The following is a 19,652-nucleotide window of genomic DNA, read 5'->3' on the forward strand; positions in this document are numbered from 1 at the left end:
TCAGGGGTAATTTTGGTGGGGGAGGAGTACAGCTCGGGGCTCAGGGGTATTCATGGTGGGTGAGGAGTACAGATCGGGGCTCAGGGGCAATAATGGTGGGTGAGGAGCACAGATCACAGATCAGAGCTCAGGGTAATCATGGTGGGTGAGGAGTACAGATCATGGCTCAGGGGCAATCATGGTGGGTAAAGAGTAGAGATCGGGGTAATCATGATGAGTGAGGAGTGCAGATCGAGGCTCGGGGTAATCATGGTGGTTGAGGAGTACAGATCCGGCTAATCATGGTGGGTGAGGAGTACAGATCGGGGCTCAGGGGTAATTATAGTGGGTGAGGAGTACAGATTGGGGCTCACAGGTAACCACGGTGTGTGAACAGCACAGATCAGGGCTCAGGGGTAATCATAGTGAGTGAGGAGCAAAGCTCAGGGCTCGAGTTAATCATGGTGGGTGAGGAGTACAAATGCTGTATACTGAAACCAATATTATCAATAATACCAGTATACAAGGGGGAAATATTACCGCCACACCACAACCACTACCATCACCACCATATTGTGACCAAATCCAGTATACTAAATTCAATAAAACACAGTACCAGATTAAAAGTAACAAATATTACCGCCACATACTGACTAACACCCCCACATACTAATACCACCACATACTGACTAGCCCCAACCGCTGCTACTGAACAAAATCCACTGTACAAAGATCACTATCACCTCATACAGTCATATAGAGGGAGACCCAGCTCTACACAGGTTCTATACACATATATATTACAGTGCAGTTATATTCAGTGACTCACAGGGGACGTCTCCTCTGATGAGAGTTGTTCCTTTTTCATCTTCTTCTCCATCTGCCCTGGGTCATTATGAGAACTTCTCTGAGCCACGAATACACATAATCTGCCAGACAAACATATTAGGCTCCTCACTCGGGCACCATCCTCATCTCTCTACAAACTGCACATCTGCAATGGCCCCTTTAAACCTTAATTTAGTGGGTAGATGGCCACCTGTGTTATCCCCAGTATAGATGGCCCCCTGTGTTATCCCCCTTATAGATGCCCCATGTGTTCTCCTCCATATAGATGGCTCCCTGTGTTATCCCCCTTATAGATGCCCCTGTGTTATCCCCCTTATAGATGCCCCCTGTGTTATCCCCCTTATAGATGCCCCTTGTGTCGTCTCCTAATAGATGGCTCCCTGTGTTGTCCCCCTAATAGATGGCCCCCTGTGTATTATCCCCTTATAGATGCCCCCCTGTATTATCCTCCTTATAGATGCCCCCCCCCCCCGTATTATCCCCCTTATAGATGCCCCTTGAATCTGCTGCAGATTGATGCATTTAGTTACATCAATATCTGCAAATCTGCAGCAGATCCTGCATCACACAACCCTTTCTGTCATTTCAGAATCATGGTCGGGATTACTATGTGTTTCAGTAACTGTCAGCATTTGCAAGGACCCACTGTCACAAAGGTGACGTAGATGCACAATGGCTTAATCATTTTTTTGCGGCACGGATCATGGCCCCAAAATGGATCTGTAATACCTGCACATGTGTGTGTTTAGGGCCATAAAAATCAATGAGTCTGCATGTGTGAAATGATGTGTGACAGGAGCCATTGATTCATCAATATAACAATTTTTAGGATCCAACTTGCACCACATGATGGAATAATGTGCAGTATTAGGTCTATTATACAGTAAGAAACCAGACATTTTCTAGAGCAATATAAAACATAATGTAAATCTAATTCTTAGGCCAAAAAGAGGGATATGTAAGGGGCAAAGAGGGACGTTGGTTTAAAAAGAGGGACTGTCCCTCCAAAAGAGGGACACTTGGGCGGTATGTAGATGGCCCTCTGTTACCCGCCTTACAGATGGTCCTCCCCTGTATTATGCCCCTTATAGATGGCCCCCCTGTATAATGCCCCTTATAGATGCCCCCTGTATTATCCCCCTTATAGATGGCCCCCCCTGAGCTGAGCTCACTGGTGCGTGTGCCAGCTGGGAATCCCTGGGGAAACCCTCCAGGGAGCCGTGCGTCAACTGCCGGGGCCTGAACACTAATGCTGTCACCTGACTGGGTGAGGGCCCAGTCAGGTGACAGCATTGCTAGAGGGGCAGAACTGTCACTGTCGGCGGGCCCTGTCGCCCAACAGTCAGTGTGCCACCTGCTTGGGAGGCTGAGGCCCACCGCAGGATCCTCCGGTCCTCCGGTGGCCCAGTCTGACACTGGTTGTGGTGTGTAGCTGACACCTGAGTCACCAAAAATAAATCTGAGATAAATTTTTAGGGCTGACATTGTTGATTAACTTAATAATAATTTTTTTGCCACCACTAGGAGGAGTAAAAATGTCTACTACAAACAGCCATACCTATTGTGTTTAGCAAGACTTGTAAATGCATATGCACTAAGCTACCCCCTAGTGGTGACCACAAGGTATTTGAAGTTTTATAAAAGAAAAACAATTTTAAAATATATAGATATAATGGTTACTTTCAACGTACACAAAATTGTGGCTTTTTTTTTTTTTTTAAATAATGGAAGTCAATGGAAAAACAGATCCAAGCGGATTGCACACAATTGCATCCGTTTTTTTTTTTTCTCTCCTCCATAAAATGTATACATTAAACACACTGCAAAAATGCAGTGTGAACCCAGCTTTAGGCAGATGAAATTTAACGAATACAAATTGAAATAGTAGAGTCTGTTTTAGCGATCATCGGGGGTGTCAGCACCGGGACGCCACTGGTTAAAACTTCTGATTTAATTAAGTCCAATCACACCATCAATTTTCTCCATGCTTTGCTCGTCTTTGTGTCATTATATCTATAGTAATATAATTGTCCAGTGTGAAAAAAAATGCCAATAAAATAATTGTTTACTATATTGATCAGTTTTATCAAAATATTTGAGTGTGAATGTAATTTGTGTCATTAACATCATTTAGGTATGTGGATGGAGCCCATTACGTGGTTATTTTTTCTGGAAGGAGGCATGCTTTCTATGATGAAAGGGGGATGTGCTCTCTGTGTAATAAAAAGGGGATGCAACCTCTATAAAATAAAAAGGGGAGTGCTTTCTATATGATTAAAGGGGATGCAACCTCTATATAATAAAAAGGGGAGTGCTTTCTATATGAGTAAAGGGGATGCAACCTCTATATAATAAAAAGGGGAGTGCTTTCTATATGAGTAAAGGGGATGCAACCTCTATATAATAAAAAGGGGAGTGCTTTCTATATGAGTAAAGGGGATGCAACCTCTATATAATAAAAAGGGGAGTGCTTTCTATATGATTAAAGGGGATGCAACCTCTATATAATAAAAAGGGGAGTGCTTTCTATATGATTAAAGGGGATGCAACCTCTATATAATAAAAAGGGGAGTGCTTTTTATATGATCACGTCTTTGTGCTGATTGGCCAGTACTACCCGGTTGGGGGCCTATATAGAGCCTATGCTGCCTATACATGAACTAACAGAAGACAGAGAAGTATTCTACATGATAATGGAGCTCCGAGTCCTCCTGCTGTGTGTAGTTGGCTGTTCTCTCAGCTGGGCGATACCTCTCTTGGTGAGTCTTGATCCTCAAGTCCCCAAACTATAATCTTCTCCAACAGGAGAGTGGACAGACCTGTACTCAGCGCTCTCTTTATTTTCTCTAAACCTGTCTCTTTTATTCTTTGCAGACCGACAATGATGATGAGCCTAGTAAGTAAAGAGTTCATTCTTACCACTTCTTCTCTCAGTTCCATTTCTCTTTTCTCGCTGTTATTTGTTGTGCGTTTTTTTTTCTTTTTCTTTCATGATTTCCATTCTCAGCGATAACATTGTTGTTTTTGTTTTTTCCATCCTCGCCCACACTAAGTCTACCGTTACACAGTTATTGGAGGCTTTCTCTGCTTCTTCCTGACTCTATTCTACAATACTTTGAGTTGCCTTACACAAATACATAACATACATATACGTACATTAGAGATTCACTCATCTCTAATACCCATCAGTATGGTTGTTTTCAGTATCCCCAACTTGCAATATCACTGACATTACTAATTTACTTCAAGCTTTCTCTGCCTCTTCCTGACTCTATTTTACTGCAAGCCCTGTCATACAGGTTACGTAGACGAAATACATACACATTATAAAACTTGACTTTTTCTCTTTCCTCATCAGCCGATAACCCTGTTCTTATTGATGACCCTGTTCTTACTGATGACCTGGGGACAACTAGTGAAGTGAACAACGGTAAGATCTGTGCGACAGAAATTGAAATTTTTTTTAAATTGATAAATGTATAATTTTAAGCAATCAAAAAAAACATAAACAATTATTACTAAGTGTAAAGAGATCATGGGTTACTTTGATGATCTATCTATTGATGACATCCCACCACTGAGGCTGGAATCACATACAGCAGTTTTTTGTTTTTTCTTTTTAAACATCACTGCAGTTTTTGGGTTAAAACCAGAAGAGGATGCAACAGAAAACAGAAGTCCTCTCCTAAAATTTTTCATCCCATTTGAATCCACTTCTGGTTTTGGCACAAAAATGCCAGCGGTAGTTTCCCAAAAAATTGATAGATATTGATAGCACTTCACCAATCAGGTGACTGGACAGGTTACAGTTCACGAACGAGCCACAAACACTTGTGTCTGCACCATGTTCTAACGGTTTTTTCTCTTTCCTCTTCAGCCACGAACCCCGATCCTTCTGAGATCCTTATAGGAGGAGAAGAAGAAGAAGATATAGTTGACATTATCAGGAGAGAAAACGAAGGTAACATCTGCAAAATGTCCTCTAATGAAATTGTAGCTTTTTATTAACAAACATAACTTTTTGGGGGGCTATTTTTAGTGTCTTTGCCACTTAAAATTTTTTTGAACATGTTGTAGAGGCAGGTCAATTTTTTGATCAGTTGGTGTCTGAGCAATTGCTGATCGCTATAAGTGAGCAGGCAGAAGTGCATGGCTGAGGGCTTCACATAAACTTACATACTCTGTCATCTTCACTCTGACCCATCAAAACTCTCTACAACTAGAGATGAGCGAACCTCGAGCATGCTCGAGTTCATCCGAACCCGAACGTTCGGTATTTGATTAGCGGGGGCTGCTGAAGTTGGATAAAGCTCTAAGGTTGTCTGGAAAACATGGATACAGCCAATGACTATATCCATGTTTTCTACATAGCCTTAGGGCTTTATCCAACTTCAGCAGCCACCGCTAATCATATGCCGAAAGTTCGGGTTCGGAGGGACTCGAACATGCTTGAGGTTCGCTCATCTCTACATCCAAGCATCCAAGGTAGTGCAAATATTCTTCAAATCTTTATTCCATGTCCAAGTATTGTATTGTATGTTAAAGGGGTTGGCCACTTTATAGTAAAATGGGACAGTACAAAGTATTAGTAAGTGTACTTACTGTATATACTGACAGCAGCTCTCTGTGTACCTCATAGACCTAAAATTAGACTCCCCTTCACCAGGCTGGGCTGCCCTGCTCTGTTTTGTTTCAGTCTACAAAATGGCCGACATGGAGGAGCATGTGACCAGGCCCTGTCCCGTGTCCTCCATAGACATTTACAGGCTCAGTGGTGGACACTGGGGGTGGGGCCTGGTCACATGCTCCTCCATGTCAGCAATCTTATGGACCAAAACACCACAGAGCAGGGCAGCCCAGCCTGGAGGAGGGGACAGGGCCGTCTTACCCATTGGGCATGGTAGGCGGCTGCCCGGGGGCCCTTGCGTCCTAGGGGGCCCCTGCCCCAGTGGCAGACCTATCGCATGTGCAGCCGGGGCCCCGAGGAGGAGAGGGGCCAGCTGCGGCCGCTGCTCCCTGCCAAGCAAGGTTTTTAAACAGGGGCCTGGGGCTGCTTATAAAGATCTCTGAAGCCAAACGTCCCCTAATCAATTAAAGCAAGCAGGCTGCGGCTGGATACATTGAGGTACACACGCACGCTCTGCAATTTCCTCGGTGCCTAAGTGAGCAGGAGTTTGGTGGCCTTACAGCCGCCGCCCGAGCTCCTAGCCCCGGCACACAGGACCTGTGCAGTGCAGAGAAGAGCACCACCGTGCACGTGCACAGCTGCTGGAGTCTGCTCTCCCCCACCCGGGCAGTAGAGTGGCCTGCACTCCTCGCCCCCCCCCCCCTCGGAGGACGCAGTAGAACAACCCCTCCCCCCGAGCCCTCACCCGGGATAGAGCATCAGAGTGGGAGTGTTCTTGAGTATACGATGGGGTAAGTGTTCTCTTCTGAGTGCGCTGTGCTATGAAGTAAGGAGTGTGTGCTGTGTGTAATGGGGTATGTGTGCTGTGTGTAAAGGGGTATGTGTGCTGTGCTATGTGTAATGGGGTATGTGTGCTGTGTGTAATGGGGTATGTGTGCTGTCCTATGTGTAATGGGGTATGTGTGCTGTCCTATGTGTAATGGGGTATGTGTGCTGTCCTATGTGTAATGGGGTATGTGTGCTGTGTGTAATGGGGTATGTGTGCTGTGCTATGTGTAATGGGGTATGTGTGCTGTCCTATGAAGTAAGGAGTGTGTGCTGTGTAATGGGCTATGTGTGCTGGGGTATGTGTGCTGTGTGTAATGGGGTATGTGTGCTGTGCTATGTGTAATGGGGTATGTGTGCTGTGCTATGAAGTTATGAGTGTGTGCTTTGTAATGGGGTATGTGTGCTGTGCTATGTGTGCTGTGCTATGCTGTGTGCTGGGCTATGCTATGTGTGCTGGGCTATGCTATGTGTGCTGGGGTATGTGTGCTGTGCTATGCTATGTGTAATGGGGTATGTGTGCTGGGCTATGCTATGTGTGCTGGGGTATGTGTGCTGTGCTATGCTATGTGTAATGGGGTATTTGAGCTGGGGTATGTGTGCTGGGCTATGCTATGTGTGCTGGGGCATGTGTGTTGTGCTATGCTATGTGTAATGGGGTATGTGTGCTGGGGTATGCTATGTGTGCTGGGGTATGTGTGCTGTGCTGCTGAGAGACTGTTTTGTGAATTAAAGTTTATGTTCAAGGGGTTATCCAGTGTGGGGGCACTTTTTGGGGGGGACCAGCGGCGGGTCACTCATCGCGGCGCTCCAGTCCCCAGCCTCTTCCTGGTGTCTGGCGCCGCCCGAGACGCTACGTCTCAGGTCCGCTCAGCCACTAAGTGAAGGAGGTGGGATCCGTTTGAAGTCCGCTCGGATCCCACCTCCTTCACTGAGTGGCTGAGCTGCCCTGAGACGTAGCGTCTTGGGCGGCGTCAGACACCAGGAAGCGGCCGGGAACCGGAGACCGGAGCGTCGCGATGAGTGACCCGCCGCTGGAACCGGGGAGGTGAGTAGAGGTCTTTTATTTCAGCCACCTCCTCCCCGGTCCCCCCCAGAAAGTGCCCCCATGCTGGAGCACCCCTTTAACAATAAATTTGTATTTTTTATTGTAAGTAATTGTACTGGCTAGGGGTGGGGTTGCATAGATGGGGGGGGGGGGGGTTTGATGGTGGCAGCCGGGTCTGGGGGCCAAATCGCACCTCTGCCCAGGGGCCCATAATGCTGTTAAGACAGCCCTGGGAGGGGAGTCTGATATTAGCTCTATGAGGTACACAGGGAGCTGCTGTCAGTATATACAGTGAGTACACTTATTAATACTGTACACTGAGCAATTTTACTATAAAGTGGCCAACCCCTTTAAGCAGTCTTCACTAAGATTGTTGGCATACTAGCGTGCATCCTTCTTTCTACCATGCATTTTCAACCAAAGTCCCACAAAAACCCCTTCTTAGTAATTGTCCTTCCTTTTCTCAGATTTCTCTGACTGGCTTTATGGTGGTGACATAGTTTCTTGGACTTCTCGCAGTGTAATGCCATGTACTCAATGTTTCTGGAAAAAATCTGCCAACGGATTTGTTGCAGTCCCATTCGTTTTTAGTAGCCAGTATGGTAAGTGTCCTTATTACCTCAAATACTTGTACAAGGACAATTTTGCAAATATTTTAGCCCCCCCAGAAACACTGTTCTTCTGGTTTCAGGTAATTTTGAAAAATCATACGTCAGAAAGGTCATGAAAGAATTTGAGGTGATGACCTGTGTGAAGTTTGTCAACAGAACCACTGAAGATGACTACATTGACATCAGCTCTGCAGGAGGGTATGATATTTCATCACCACCAACTTGGCTTGCAATTTTTTTTGTTGAGTGGCACATACTTGCTTAGAAGTAGAGATGGGTGAATCTCCGGAAATTTGTCTGATCTGGTAGATTTGTTTCGGAGTCAGATTCCTATTCAGATTCGGAGGAGCCTTGAGTGCCCTATGAGTACCAGTAAAGTATGTGCAGCAGTGGGGACTCCTGTGAAAGGAAGGAATCCCTGCTCCTGCACAGTACACTAAGGCTAGGTTCACACTGCGTTTTTGCAATCCGGTTTTTGCAAAAAACGGATGAAAAACGGATGGAAAAAACGGATGCATTAGTGTGCATCCGTTTTGATCCGCTTTTCCATTGACTTCCATTGTAAAAAAAAAAAAAAAAAACGATCAAAAGGGATCTGTTTTTTTTAACGGACACAAAAGTAATGTCAGCTACGTTTTTGTGTCCGTCAAAAAAAAACGGATCCATTTTGATCCATTCTTTTTACAATGGAAGTCAATGGAAAAACGGATGCACACAAATCCATCTGTTTTTTTCATCCGTTTTTTTTGCAAAAAACGGCTGAAAAAAAGGATTGCAAAAACGCAGTGTGAACCCAGCCTAAGCAGCTGGATAAAGTGCAGTGTATCCATACAGTGTACACAGTGATTTTTGGCATAAATGTTACACCAAACCCCTGCTGCTGGCAATAGGTAATGAAAGGTTAGGGACCTCTGAGCAGGGGCAAGTACAACCCTGACTGTGAACAGTTTTTTGTAGCATCCCAATAGCATAACATTTTAAAAGCCAGAATTAAGACAATTTAGCCCACCTCTTAGACCCCCAATTATGCATGAAATGTTATGTATCGAAAATTATTAACTAAAAGGCATGTGTCACCTTAATTTTCTTTTACTGATTAGAATCAGTTACTAAAACTTGTTCTTTTATTCTAATCTGTTTCTATTTTCTGACTATTATTTTTTTTTATCTCATTTTTTAAACATTGTCATGGGGGCTGCCATGTTGCCTGAGCTGTTCTTAACAGCATTTAGTGACAACCTTTACAGCAAGACTCATGGACATAGACAACAATAGACAGACTGTCCCCTTGAGATGAATGTCAAACATCATTGAGCAGTGCTCTGTGACTTTTGAAAAGGTCATTCCACAGGGAGCTGCTATTGTCTTGTATTGATGTTATCTACTGTATCTACTGGTGTCACATGTCGCTGCAATACAGCACCCTCCTCTCATCACCACAGACAGAACACGATGTCTCAGCTTAGTTTTAGCTCCAGTGGTGAGAATGAAAACGGCAAGATTTTTTTTTATAATATAGATAGAAAAATGGGAAATTAGAAAAATTGTCACCAAAAATTCTTTAACCCCTTAAGGTCAAAGCCTATTTTCGTTTTTGCGCTTTTGCTTTTTCCATTTTAAGTTTAAAAGTCCATAGCGCTTGCATTTTTTCACCTAGAGACGTATATGAGCGCTTATTTTTTGCGAAACCAATTGTACTTTGTAATGACAGGCATTATTTTTCCATAACATATACTGCGAAACCGGGAAAAAATCAATTGCGCTGTCAAATTGAAAAAAAAAACGAATTTGTTTTGATTTCGGGGAGTTTTGCATTTACGCCGTCCGTCCTATGGTAAAACTGACTTGTTATGCATGTTCCTCAAGTCGTTACGATTACTATGATATATAACATGTATAACTTATATTGTATCTGATGGCCTGTAAAAAATTCAAACCATTGTTAACAAATATACGTTCCTTAAAATCGCTCCATTCCCAGGCTTATAGCGCTTTTATCCTTTGGTCTATGGGGCTGTGTGAGGTGTCAGTTTTTGCGCCATGATGTGTTCTTTCTATCGGTATTTTGATTTCACTTTGATTTTTTGATTTTTTGATTTTGCACTTTGGAATTTTTTTGCGCTGACGCCGTTTACCGTGCGAGATCAGGAATGTGATTAATTAATAGTTCGGGCGATTACGCGCGCGGCGATACTAAATATGTTTATTTATTTATTTATTTATTAATTTATATTTATAAAATGGGAAAAGGGGGGTGATTTGGACTTTTATTAGGGGAGGGGATTTTTTATTAATAAAAACACTTTTTTACTTTTTTTTTTACTGTAACTAGAAGCCCCCCTGGGGGGCTTGTATATACAAAGCACTGATCTCTCATAGAGATCAATGCTGTGTATATACACAGCAAAGATCGATTAGATCGGTCATAGATTACTATGGCCTGCTGCAGGCCATAGCAATCTATTGCCGAGCCGGGATCAGCGTCATTCCGACGCTGAGGCCCGGCACGGACAGAAAAACGGATCTCCCCCCCGCGATCGCATCGCGGGGGGGAGATCCGTCCCACTAGACACCAGGGACGTGCGGCGCAGTGCCTCTAAGTGCAGCTGTCAGGTTTGACAGCTGCACTTAGAGGCTTAATTAGCCGGCGCGGCAACGGGACCCGCGCCGGCTAATAGAGGCACTGCCCGGCTGCACGTGTCAGCCGGGATCAGCGCCGTTCAGAGCGGGGTCCCGGCACCATGACGTATCAGATACGTCATGGGTCGCTAAGGGGTTAAACATAAAAACATTATTTTAGCAATAAGTCATTTTTTGTTGACACTTCAAGCCTCCAAAACCACCAAGAGTGGAAAATCACTAAAATTGTTGAATCATAAAGTTCAAAAATAAATGGACCAATATGGAGTTTGTATTGACACAGTTTTCTTTTCAAGGTGTTGGTCGTATATTGGCAAAATTGGACGTGGACAGATAGTAAGCCTAGATTTTCCTGGCTGTATAAAATACCCCCTCATACAACATGAACTCATACACGTGCTGGGTTTCTTCCATGAGCACACCAGAAATGACCGAGACCAGTATATTAAAGTCTTATGGGACAATATTTCTCCAGGTAAGTCCTTAAATCTGGTTTCTTCTCTATTCCCCAGATATTTTCTTCTTTAGACTATGAGATATTGCCGATGTGAAGGATTTGGTAATTCAGTCTTCCCAACCAATGGATCGAGAGCCACATGTTGGTCTTGATCGCATGCGGAGCACATGCATTATGAAATGTCTATTCTTGGGTGGAGGTCTGTACAAACTTAACCTGATAGATCCCATTAACATCACAGGGTCTGCTAGGTGCCCTTTGTATATGTTGTGCAGCCTTCTTGCTGACTCTGTTTGCCCTTGCCGAATAAAATTTGTGACAGAAGCCCCGAACAGAGCCTCCGGCACAGATGTCTCTGATTAGATTGGCAAGCCTATAACACGGCTAGCCAATTGTGCGTTCCTTTCCTTCAGTCAGATGTTGGTCACACGTCTCCTGTTACACCAGCTGTGTCCAATCAAAATTACCCGATCAGCCAACAAACGAGCATTTGGTCACTCATTGACTGATCTCCAGCCCTATTACAAAGAGTGATGTAAGGCCTGTTCTGCTAATAATCCCACTATGTCATAGGGCCCTTAGCCTAATGGAACAGTGATTTTAAAGACCACCACTAGTAAGAATAAAGAACATTACATATTAAACCTAGAGCAATTTTTTACATGATTTATTTATTTATTTTTCACAAACAGATGATAGGAGCAATTTTGAAATTGATGCAGGGAATACCCTTAAGCTACCCTATGGCTACAACTCAATCATGCATTTTGACTCGTAAGTAGATAACAAAGGTAGAGCAATAAATATGTAGATTGGTTTTGGGTCTTTAAAGCGGGAGGAACCATGTATTCTGTAACCACATAGTGGTACGGATTATAGTAATTTGCTAACTGAAAGCCATTCTATTTGGTACACAAAGGGGTTGTCTGCTGGGATAAAATGATTAAAAAATTTTGGACTGGCTTAAAACGATAGTAAAGAAAAAAATAGTACTCACCTCACTGGTCTTCTGCTGCCTCTGCTAAGAGGGTGCCGGACTCCCCACTGATCTCCACTTCCTGGTACCTGGTCTCAACAACCAGGAAAGACCATTCAAACACTGTACGCAGTGGTGACTCACCATGGTTGGTGATTGCTGGCCTCTCCTCAATGGAGTGTAGTGATTTACTCATCTACACCCTACTACTGCCCGTGACCAAGCCCGGACAAGTGTCCTAAGCTTATATTACACGGCCCAATCAGTAATGTAAACCAATCTGCTAGATCGGTTAGTAAGCCTATTACACAGCTTGATAATTGTACAGCAATTGTGCTTGCTTTAAGTGTAAAATAATAAACTATATACATACCTTTTCATGCTCCCCATTGCTTCTGCCAGCTCCCCATTGTCTTCCTGGCTTCTACGCAATGTGCGCAGCCGTCGGTGGAACTTCAGAACCTGTCTCAGAAGTGACAGGCCGCTCAGCCAATCACTGGTCGCGGCGGTCCCGTCTCGGACAGTGGTTGGCTGAGCAGCCTGTCCCTTCATAGACCAGCTTTGAAGTTCCACTGGCGGCTGCAGAAGCATCGGGGAGCGTGAAGAGGTATGTATATACAGTAGTTTATTATTTTCTTTACACATTCATGATTTTTAGTCAGGACCAAAGGACACGATCAGTCGCCAATCATTGTCCTCAGCTGATCGTTGTCTTTATTACACAGAGTGATAATCTGACGAATCGGCCTAATTCAGCAAATTATCTCTCCGTGTAAATAGGGCCCTATTAAGGTATGTTTACACAAAGCGATAATTCGACCGTTTCATGATTTTGAAGCAACGATTTGTTTTTTTATAACGATCAGCGTTTAGACAAATAAATTGTTCGAAAAATCATTATTGCGATTGTTTTTAAGATCACTTAAGCCCATCTCTTGAATCTTTGAAAGACTGTTTTTACATGAAGAGATCTGCGAATGACCAACGATAATTTAAGAACATGTTGAAAGACCAAAATGAACGATTTCTTTCTCGTCGCTTGATCGTTCACTGTCTTTACACAAGCCGATTATCGCTCAAATGCGATCGTTATTGCGAAAATTCGAACGATAATCGTTCCATGTAAACGCAGCATTACATGGGACAATTATTGTGTGGAACATCATTATATCGTTTGAATCATTTGTGTAATTGCAGGCAATGATCGAAAAATCGTTTGTGTGTCCTTGATCTAGATCTGACCATAAAATCATCGGTATTCGTTCGTTGTAATTCCACATTCGTTCGCTGTAGTTCCGCATTCCTTCACTAATCATTCAGTGTAATTGCACATCATTCATTCTTTTCCTAAGTAAACGATTGTGGTAACGACCATCGCTCTGTGTAATATGGTGAACAATTTCATGCTAACAATAAACAGATTTGCCCCTTCTCCCTGGTGTACGCCTGTCGTATGCCCCGTCCGCCCTTTGGACGGGCAGGGGGACCCCTGGGAAGGGCGGGGGGGGGTGGCAAGGTGGTGTGACCTCCTCCCATGCCACCAGAATGATTTATGCCTGTAGGCATAAATTTGGTACACCAGGTGCAGGTTCGAGCATCCGGATTCACTAAGAGGCGGGAAAAAGGAGGTGGGGAGGTGGAGCCTAATTTAAGACCGGCATACATGTACACCGGTCTTCATAAATTCACCCCTTAGTCTGCAGCCTCTAGTGACCATATAATGACCTGCTACAGGCAGGAGCAGGGAGTGTGGGAATATTATTATACATCTGTGGAAAGGCATTCAGTGTATGCATGGCTGTTTAGCAAAACCCTAGGTAAAATACAAAAGACTTCAGTTTTTTTGTAAAATTTGGAAAGAACCTGATTGGTCACTCATTACTTATTGCAAGTTTTATTACTAATGACCAACCATCTCTTATAGGAAAGATTACAGCGATGTATATGGCAGCCCATCAATGATTGCTATAAAAAATCCCAAGATGCATCTTGGACAGAGAATAGGCATGAATAATCTGGATGTAATGAAGATCAATCACGTCTATGACTGCAGTAAGTAAATCCCTGGACCAGAAATCTAGACAGCTTGGGTAATGAGTCGGCCATCACACCATAATGTGGCAAAGAGTTCCATGGTCTCACGGCTCTTACAGTAAAGAATCCCTGTGGGGGATAACGGCAGAACCTATTTTCCTCTAGACGTAGAGCATTGTCATAGATACAGGTCTAGGTATAAAAAGATCACCGACTGCCTCATACTTGTTGATTTGGTGGGACAGTCCTGGAAAAGAAAAAGAGTCTATGCAAACCCCCACCAAAAGTGAGCCTTTTATGGGAGAGTCGGGAGCATTCTTGGGTGTTCTTAGCAAGGGCTTAAAAGTCACAATTTTTTTTTTTTTTTTACCCTATAATCTGATTTGATGTCTTTATTTCAGATTTGTGTAGAAGAAAGTTTCTTGGAGAATCGGGAGGTTTTGCCTATTATTCAGTCTTTTCGAATGAAGGAGCAACCACTTGCCTGTATCTCATCCAAACTACCCTGAAGGTACGTAGTAAATAATTACCAGCATGATACAACCCATGACCATAAAAGATACTAAATGTTAAAGGTGTTATCCAGGCTTACAACAACAAAACATGGCTGCTTTCTTCCACAAACAGCACCTCTAAGTTTGGGTGAGGGTTTTGCAGCTCAATGAAGTAAAAGAAGTTATAGCACATAAAACCTGAGGACAGAGGGTGGCACTATTTTTTCAAGAAAGTAGCTAGAATTTCCCTTCATCTTGTGCATTCCAGGTTCTCCTTCAACTGGTCGGCGTCAGTATACCATTATCTCCTGACTGTAATGATTCCTACATTAAAATCTATGATGGAGTTAGCCAATCATCTTCTGTCCTGCTGGATAGGACCTGCGGAAACATGAACATTCCCCCTCTGGTTTCGTCTGGAGAGTTCATGCTCATAGAGATTGTGAACAGCAATCCTTCGGCACTGTTCAGATTTAATGCTCAATATAAAACAGGTAATGGACTTTCTCTAACTTTCATTGAGAAATGGTGGCGTATGGTTTCAAATTTCTAGTAGTGCTCTTCCCGACCGATGCTACCATGACTTTTATTGGAATTTTAACATGAATTCAAAGCAAGCCTGGTGACATGACTTTCTTTTCATTTAGTGAGATACGGAGGAACGTTTGTGACCAATAACTCAATAGTGACAAATCCACTTTATCCTTTAAAGTATCCTAATAATGTAGATGTTGTGTACAGCATCATTGCTCCCAAAGGATACAAGGTGAGTGGTCACACTCATATTTACTATGCAGAACGGCTAACAGCTCACTGCCTTGCTATGTATTAATATTATGACCTATCATTATATCGATTGACCTATCCTCACCCAGGCATATCCCTGGCCGATCAGCTGATTCAAGGGCTCTCTTCGCTGTTTACCAGGCATAGCTTCATACTTTTGGCCCTGGCTGTGTTTGGTAATAAAACTCGGTGTTACTGGTACTTGAACAGGACTTAAACCCCTACTACACGGGGCGACAGAGAAGCAAACGAGCAGTGTGAGCGCTCACTTGCTCCTCTTTCCCCGCTCGCTGCCGCCGCTATTACGCGTGTCGACAGCAAGCGGGTCAGTGCAGGGAGGGCCGCCCAGGTGATCGCTAGATCGTCCGGGTAGCCCATAGCAGATGGCAGTCTTCCTCGGAGCGATGGCAGCAGATCGCTACTATTTAAGTCATTTGTCTTTCAACATTTTGAAAGACAAACGATAATAGCAACGATCGGCCAACATTGTTCATGTCGGCTGATCGTTGACTTCTATTACACAGAATGATTATCGACCGTATTCCGTGTAATAGGGCCTTTAGATGTAGTGTGTGTGACTTACCAAAAGAATGGTGCTGTGCCTAGTAAAGGCCCTATTCCACGGAATGATTATCGTCCGTATTCGGCCGATATCGGAATAGAGTGCAACGATCAGCTGACATCGTTCATGTCGGCTGATCGTTGCAGTCGCTTGTTTTTCAACATGTTGAAAAACAAGCGACTGATATAGCAGCGATCTGCTGCCGTCGCTCCGTTGAATAGGAGCATCGGCAGCAGACCCTGCTATATCCTATGGGCTGCCCGGACGATCAGCGATCACCCGGGCAGCCCCCCCTCCCCGCTGCCCCTCCCGCACTCACCCGCTCGCTGCAGCCGTGTTGAATAGCGGCGGCAGCAAGCGGGAAACGAGGAGCAAACGAGTGCTGAGAGCGCTCGTTTGCTCCTGTAAACGACCCATGGAATAGGGGCTTTAAAAAGATGTGGTACTAGCCACCACTGTTACAGAGCATTCCTCGGAATCTGCGTCAGCACAAGCCATTGACTGGCTGAGAAGGCAATGACTTGTGTCAACCACAATCCTGGAGGTGTACCAGATTGGGGACCAGGGGCTTTATGACAGTGGTGGCAGCAATGAAAAAGGTTTTTTTTTTTTTTTTTTTTATTTATTTGCTCCCTGTCTGAGCATAAATGTCTTAAAAAAAAAAAAAAAAAAAAAAAAGGTTGATCTCTGGCTAACCCCTTCAAAGAGACTCTGTCAGCAGGTTTAGGTTGTCCTATCTAAGGGAAACATCCACTGGTGACAGAATGATGTATCACTTACATTGTTCTGTGCAGCTGATTCGGAGATATCTTCCTGAATTACATGGACGATAAGTAGTCCTCTCCATTATGTGCATGAGCCCAGTAGTCCTGGATATTCATGAGCTCCAGGAAACTCCGCCCACCAGCTGCTGCTTGGCAGTTATCTATCCATGCTGTGTATAGTCAGTCAACTGTCAGTCAGCAGCTGGAGGGCGGGGGAGGGGTGTGGCATGAATCATATTCTCCTGCATATTAGCAGAACGGCTGAACAGAATGATATAAGTTATACACCGATCTGTTCAGCTTTTTTGTCACTAGTTTACGCTGCCCTCATTAAAAGGTGGCATAAACCTGGTGGCAGATTACTTTTAAGCAAATATATTATTGTTAGCAGTTAAAAACAAGCAAACAAAAAAAAAAACATTACATACAAATGGTACAATGTCGCCACTGCTCCCTGGCTCAAACAGGCATCTTTTTTTTATTTTCTTTTTAGGTGTCTTTAAACTTCCAGATCTTGTGGATACACGAAACAGACAATTGCTCCGATGAGTATCTGAAGGTTATTGATGGACCAACAAAACTCTCTCCGATCCTTGGCACGTTCTGCAAATTTCTTGATAACATTTCTCCTCCGATCATGTCTACTGGAAATACAATGGTTCTACACTTTCACAGTGGGTCTACTACAGACAACTATGGATTTAAAGCACAAATTATATTTGTTAATATATATGCATAAAAGGTATGCAACATTTAAAGGATTTTAAGATAAAGTGTCATATTTAACAACCTATTGGCTGAAAGAGTACCGTTATATTGGTAAATCGACACCCTAAGGCTATGTTCACACTACGTATAAGCTCGGCCGGATGATTTTTCTGGCCGCAGGGTTCTGATGCGGGCGCATCAGCGCGCACCCGCATCAGAACCTCCCACAGCACACATTGAAGCAAGAGGCTCGCTTCATTGTGTGAACTGACAGGGTTTCCTACGGCCGCAATTAATTTTTTTTCGCTGAAAACTGAAAATTTCTGTATGTAACAATAAAGTTTTTTGATAAATTTAGTATTTTGTCCAGCATCTTTTAGTTGTAGGTTACATGTCAGTTATTTGCAGCGCCGCACGGGATCCCGGCCGGAGCGTATACGATGTGTACACGCTCTGACCAGGATCCCGTAGAAATGTAGGCAATGCTCCACACTGCATAAAGTACGGCCGTTGTTGCTGATGGCAACAACGGCCGTACTTTTACATAGTGTGAACATAGACTTAAAGTGTACATCCACAGTTGGTCTCCCATCTATTCCACAAAGATCGGTGAGGGGAGATAAATGTAACGCTGGGCGGTACAGTTGCTGAGGCAACCGTCAGACTCCCAGCAAGTTCCGTGCACAAGTCCTGTCCATCACAAAATGGCTTGTGCACAGAATTTGCTGGACACCAGATGGTTGCCATGTAGGACCAAGTTTCCTTGCATCAATCTTTGCAGAACGGGTAGAAGACAAAGTTTACGCATCTAAAAAAGTTACTACTTATCCACAGGACAGTGGACAACTATCTGCCCAAGCTGTTGGACCCCCTTGATCTCAAGAATGTGAACTTCAGTCTTCTGTTAGAATGGTGCAGTGGGTTGCACATGCACGCAGCTCCATTCTCTATGAGTGCTGCCAAAAACAGCTGCCAAATCACTAGGTTCTCTATTGTTGTTAAAGGGATTGTCCAGCGAAAACTTTTTCTTTCAAATGAACTGGTGTCAGAAAGTTATATAGATTTGTAATTTACTTCTATTAAAAAATCTCAAGTCCTCCCATACTTATCAGCTGCTGTATGTCCTAAAGGAAATGTTGGTTTATTTTCAGTCTGACACAGTGCTCTCTGCTGACATCTCTGGCCGAGAAAGGAACTCTGTCTCAGTTTTCTATGAATCCCCATAGAAAACTGTTGCAGATTGCAGCTATATGGAGTTGAAGTATCAGCACACAGACATTTGTGGAAGTATATTAGTTGTGTTCTTTACTGGAGATACACAGCAAACATAACAATCTTAACATGTGTTCTTTTCAACATGGAGGATACAAGACAGAGAGTAACAGAGAGAACATAAAGCAGAGCAATGCACATAAAAGACATTAACACTTAACACAGCGCCACCTGCTGTCTGTATAACATAAGTCCTCCAACATAAGCTGAAGCTGTTGCATATACTTCAACACCCCTTCTCAACAGCTAAGGCTTCGTCCAGTAGGCCCAGCTTCTTCATGAGCCTAGAATGTCTTTCTGCACTTAGAGGTTTGGTAAACATATCCGCGAGCATCTCCTCCGTTGGGCAGTACTGTAATTCCAGAACTTCTTGTTCTTGAAGATCCCTCAGAAAATGAAACTTTACATCGATATGCTTGGTTCTTGGGTTGACTCTTTCCATCTGTGCAAGTGCAAGACACCCTTGCATATCTTCAAAAACCTTTGTCGGTTCCAACTGTTGTTGACCCAAATCTACCAACAGTTGTCGTAGCCAGATAACTTCTTGACTTGCATGTGCTGCTGCAACATACTCTGCTTCTGTTGATGAAAGTGTTACAGACAGCTGTTTTCTACTAGCCCAGCTGACAGCACCACCTGAAACGAGTAACAGATAGCCACTGGTGGATTTTCTGTCGCTTGGGTCTCCAGCCCAATCAGCATCAACATATCCTATCAGGTTACATTTGTTACTTGCTGGTAACTTCAGCTTAGAGTGCAGGGTTCCCTTTAAATAGCGTATGACTCTTTTTACGCCATTCCAATCCAGCTGACTTGGCATTGAGGTTTTTCTGCATAAAATTCCTACGGCTGCTGCGATATCAGGTCTTGTAGCTGTGGCAATATATAGCAATTTTCCTATGGCCCTTCTATACTGGTTATCATTCGGTAGCAAAGTACTTTGATTGTTCATTTTCTTCAGGTTATTGGTTTCCATGGGAGACTTCACTGCTTTTGCATCTTCCAATCCAAAAGTGTCAA

The 19,652-nt window shown here is 43.7% G+C and overlaps 1 protein-coding gene across 1 annotated transcript; it reads left to right on the forward strand.

The window, feature by feature from the left end:
- The first annotated feature begins 3,521 nt into the window (after positions 1-3,521).
- Positions 3,522-17,021, forward strand: LOC138795277 (hatching enzyme 1.2-like). The gene is made up of 13 exons (XM_069974269.1): positions 3,522-3,587; positions 3,703-3,724; positions 4,187-4,258; positions 4,706-4,789; positions 7,796-7,930; positions 8,020-8,137; positions 10,876-11,054; positions 11,729-11,810; positions 13,937-14,064; positions 14,448-14,557; positions 14,809-15,034; positions 15,188-15,306; positions 16,968-17,021. The coding sequence occupies exons 1-13, from the start codon at positions 3,522-3,524 to the stop codon at positions 17,019-17,021; spliced, it is 1,395 nt and encodes a 464-aa protein (XP_069830370.1).
- The last annotated feature ends 2,631 nt before the right edge of the window (positions 17,022-19,652 follow it).

Source organism: Dendropsophus ebraccatus, chromosome 6 (assembly GCF_027789765.1).
Source record: "Dendropsophus ebraccatus isolate aDenEbr1 chromosome 6, aDenEbr1.pat, whole genome shotgun sequence".
Taxonomy (NCBI): Eukaryota; Metazoa; Chordata; class Amphibia; order Anura; family Hylidae; genus Dendropsophus; species Dendropsophus ebraccatus.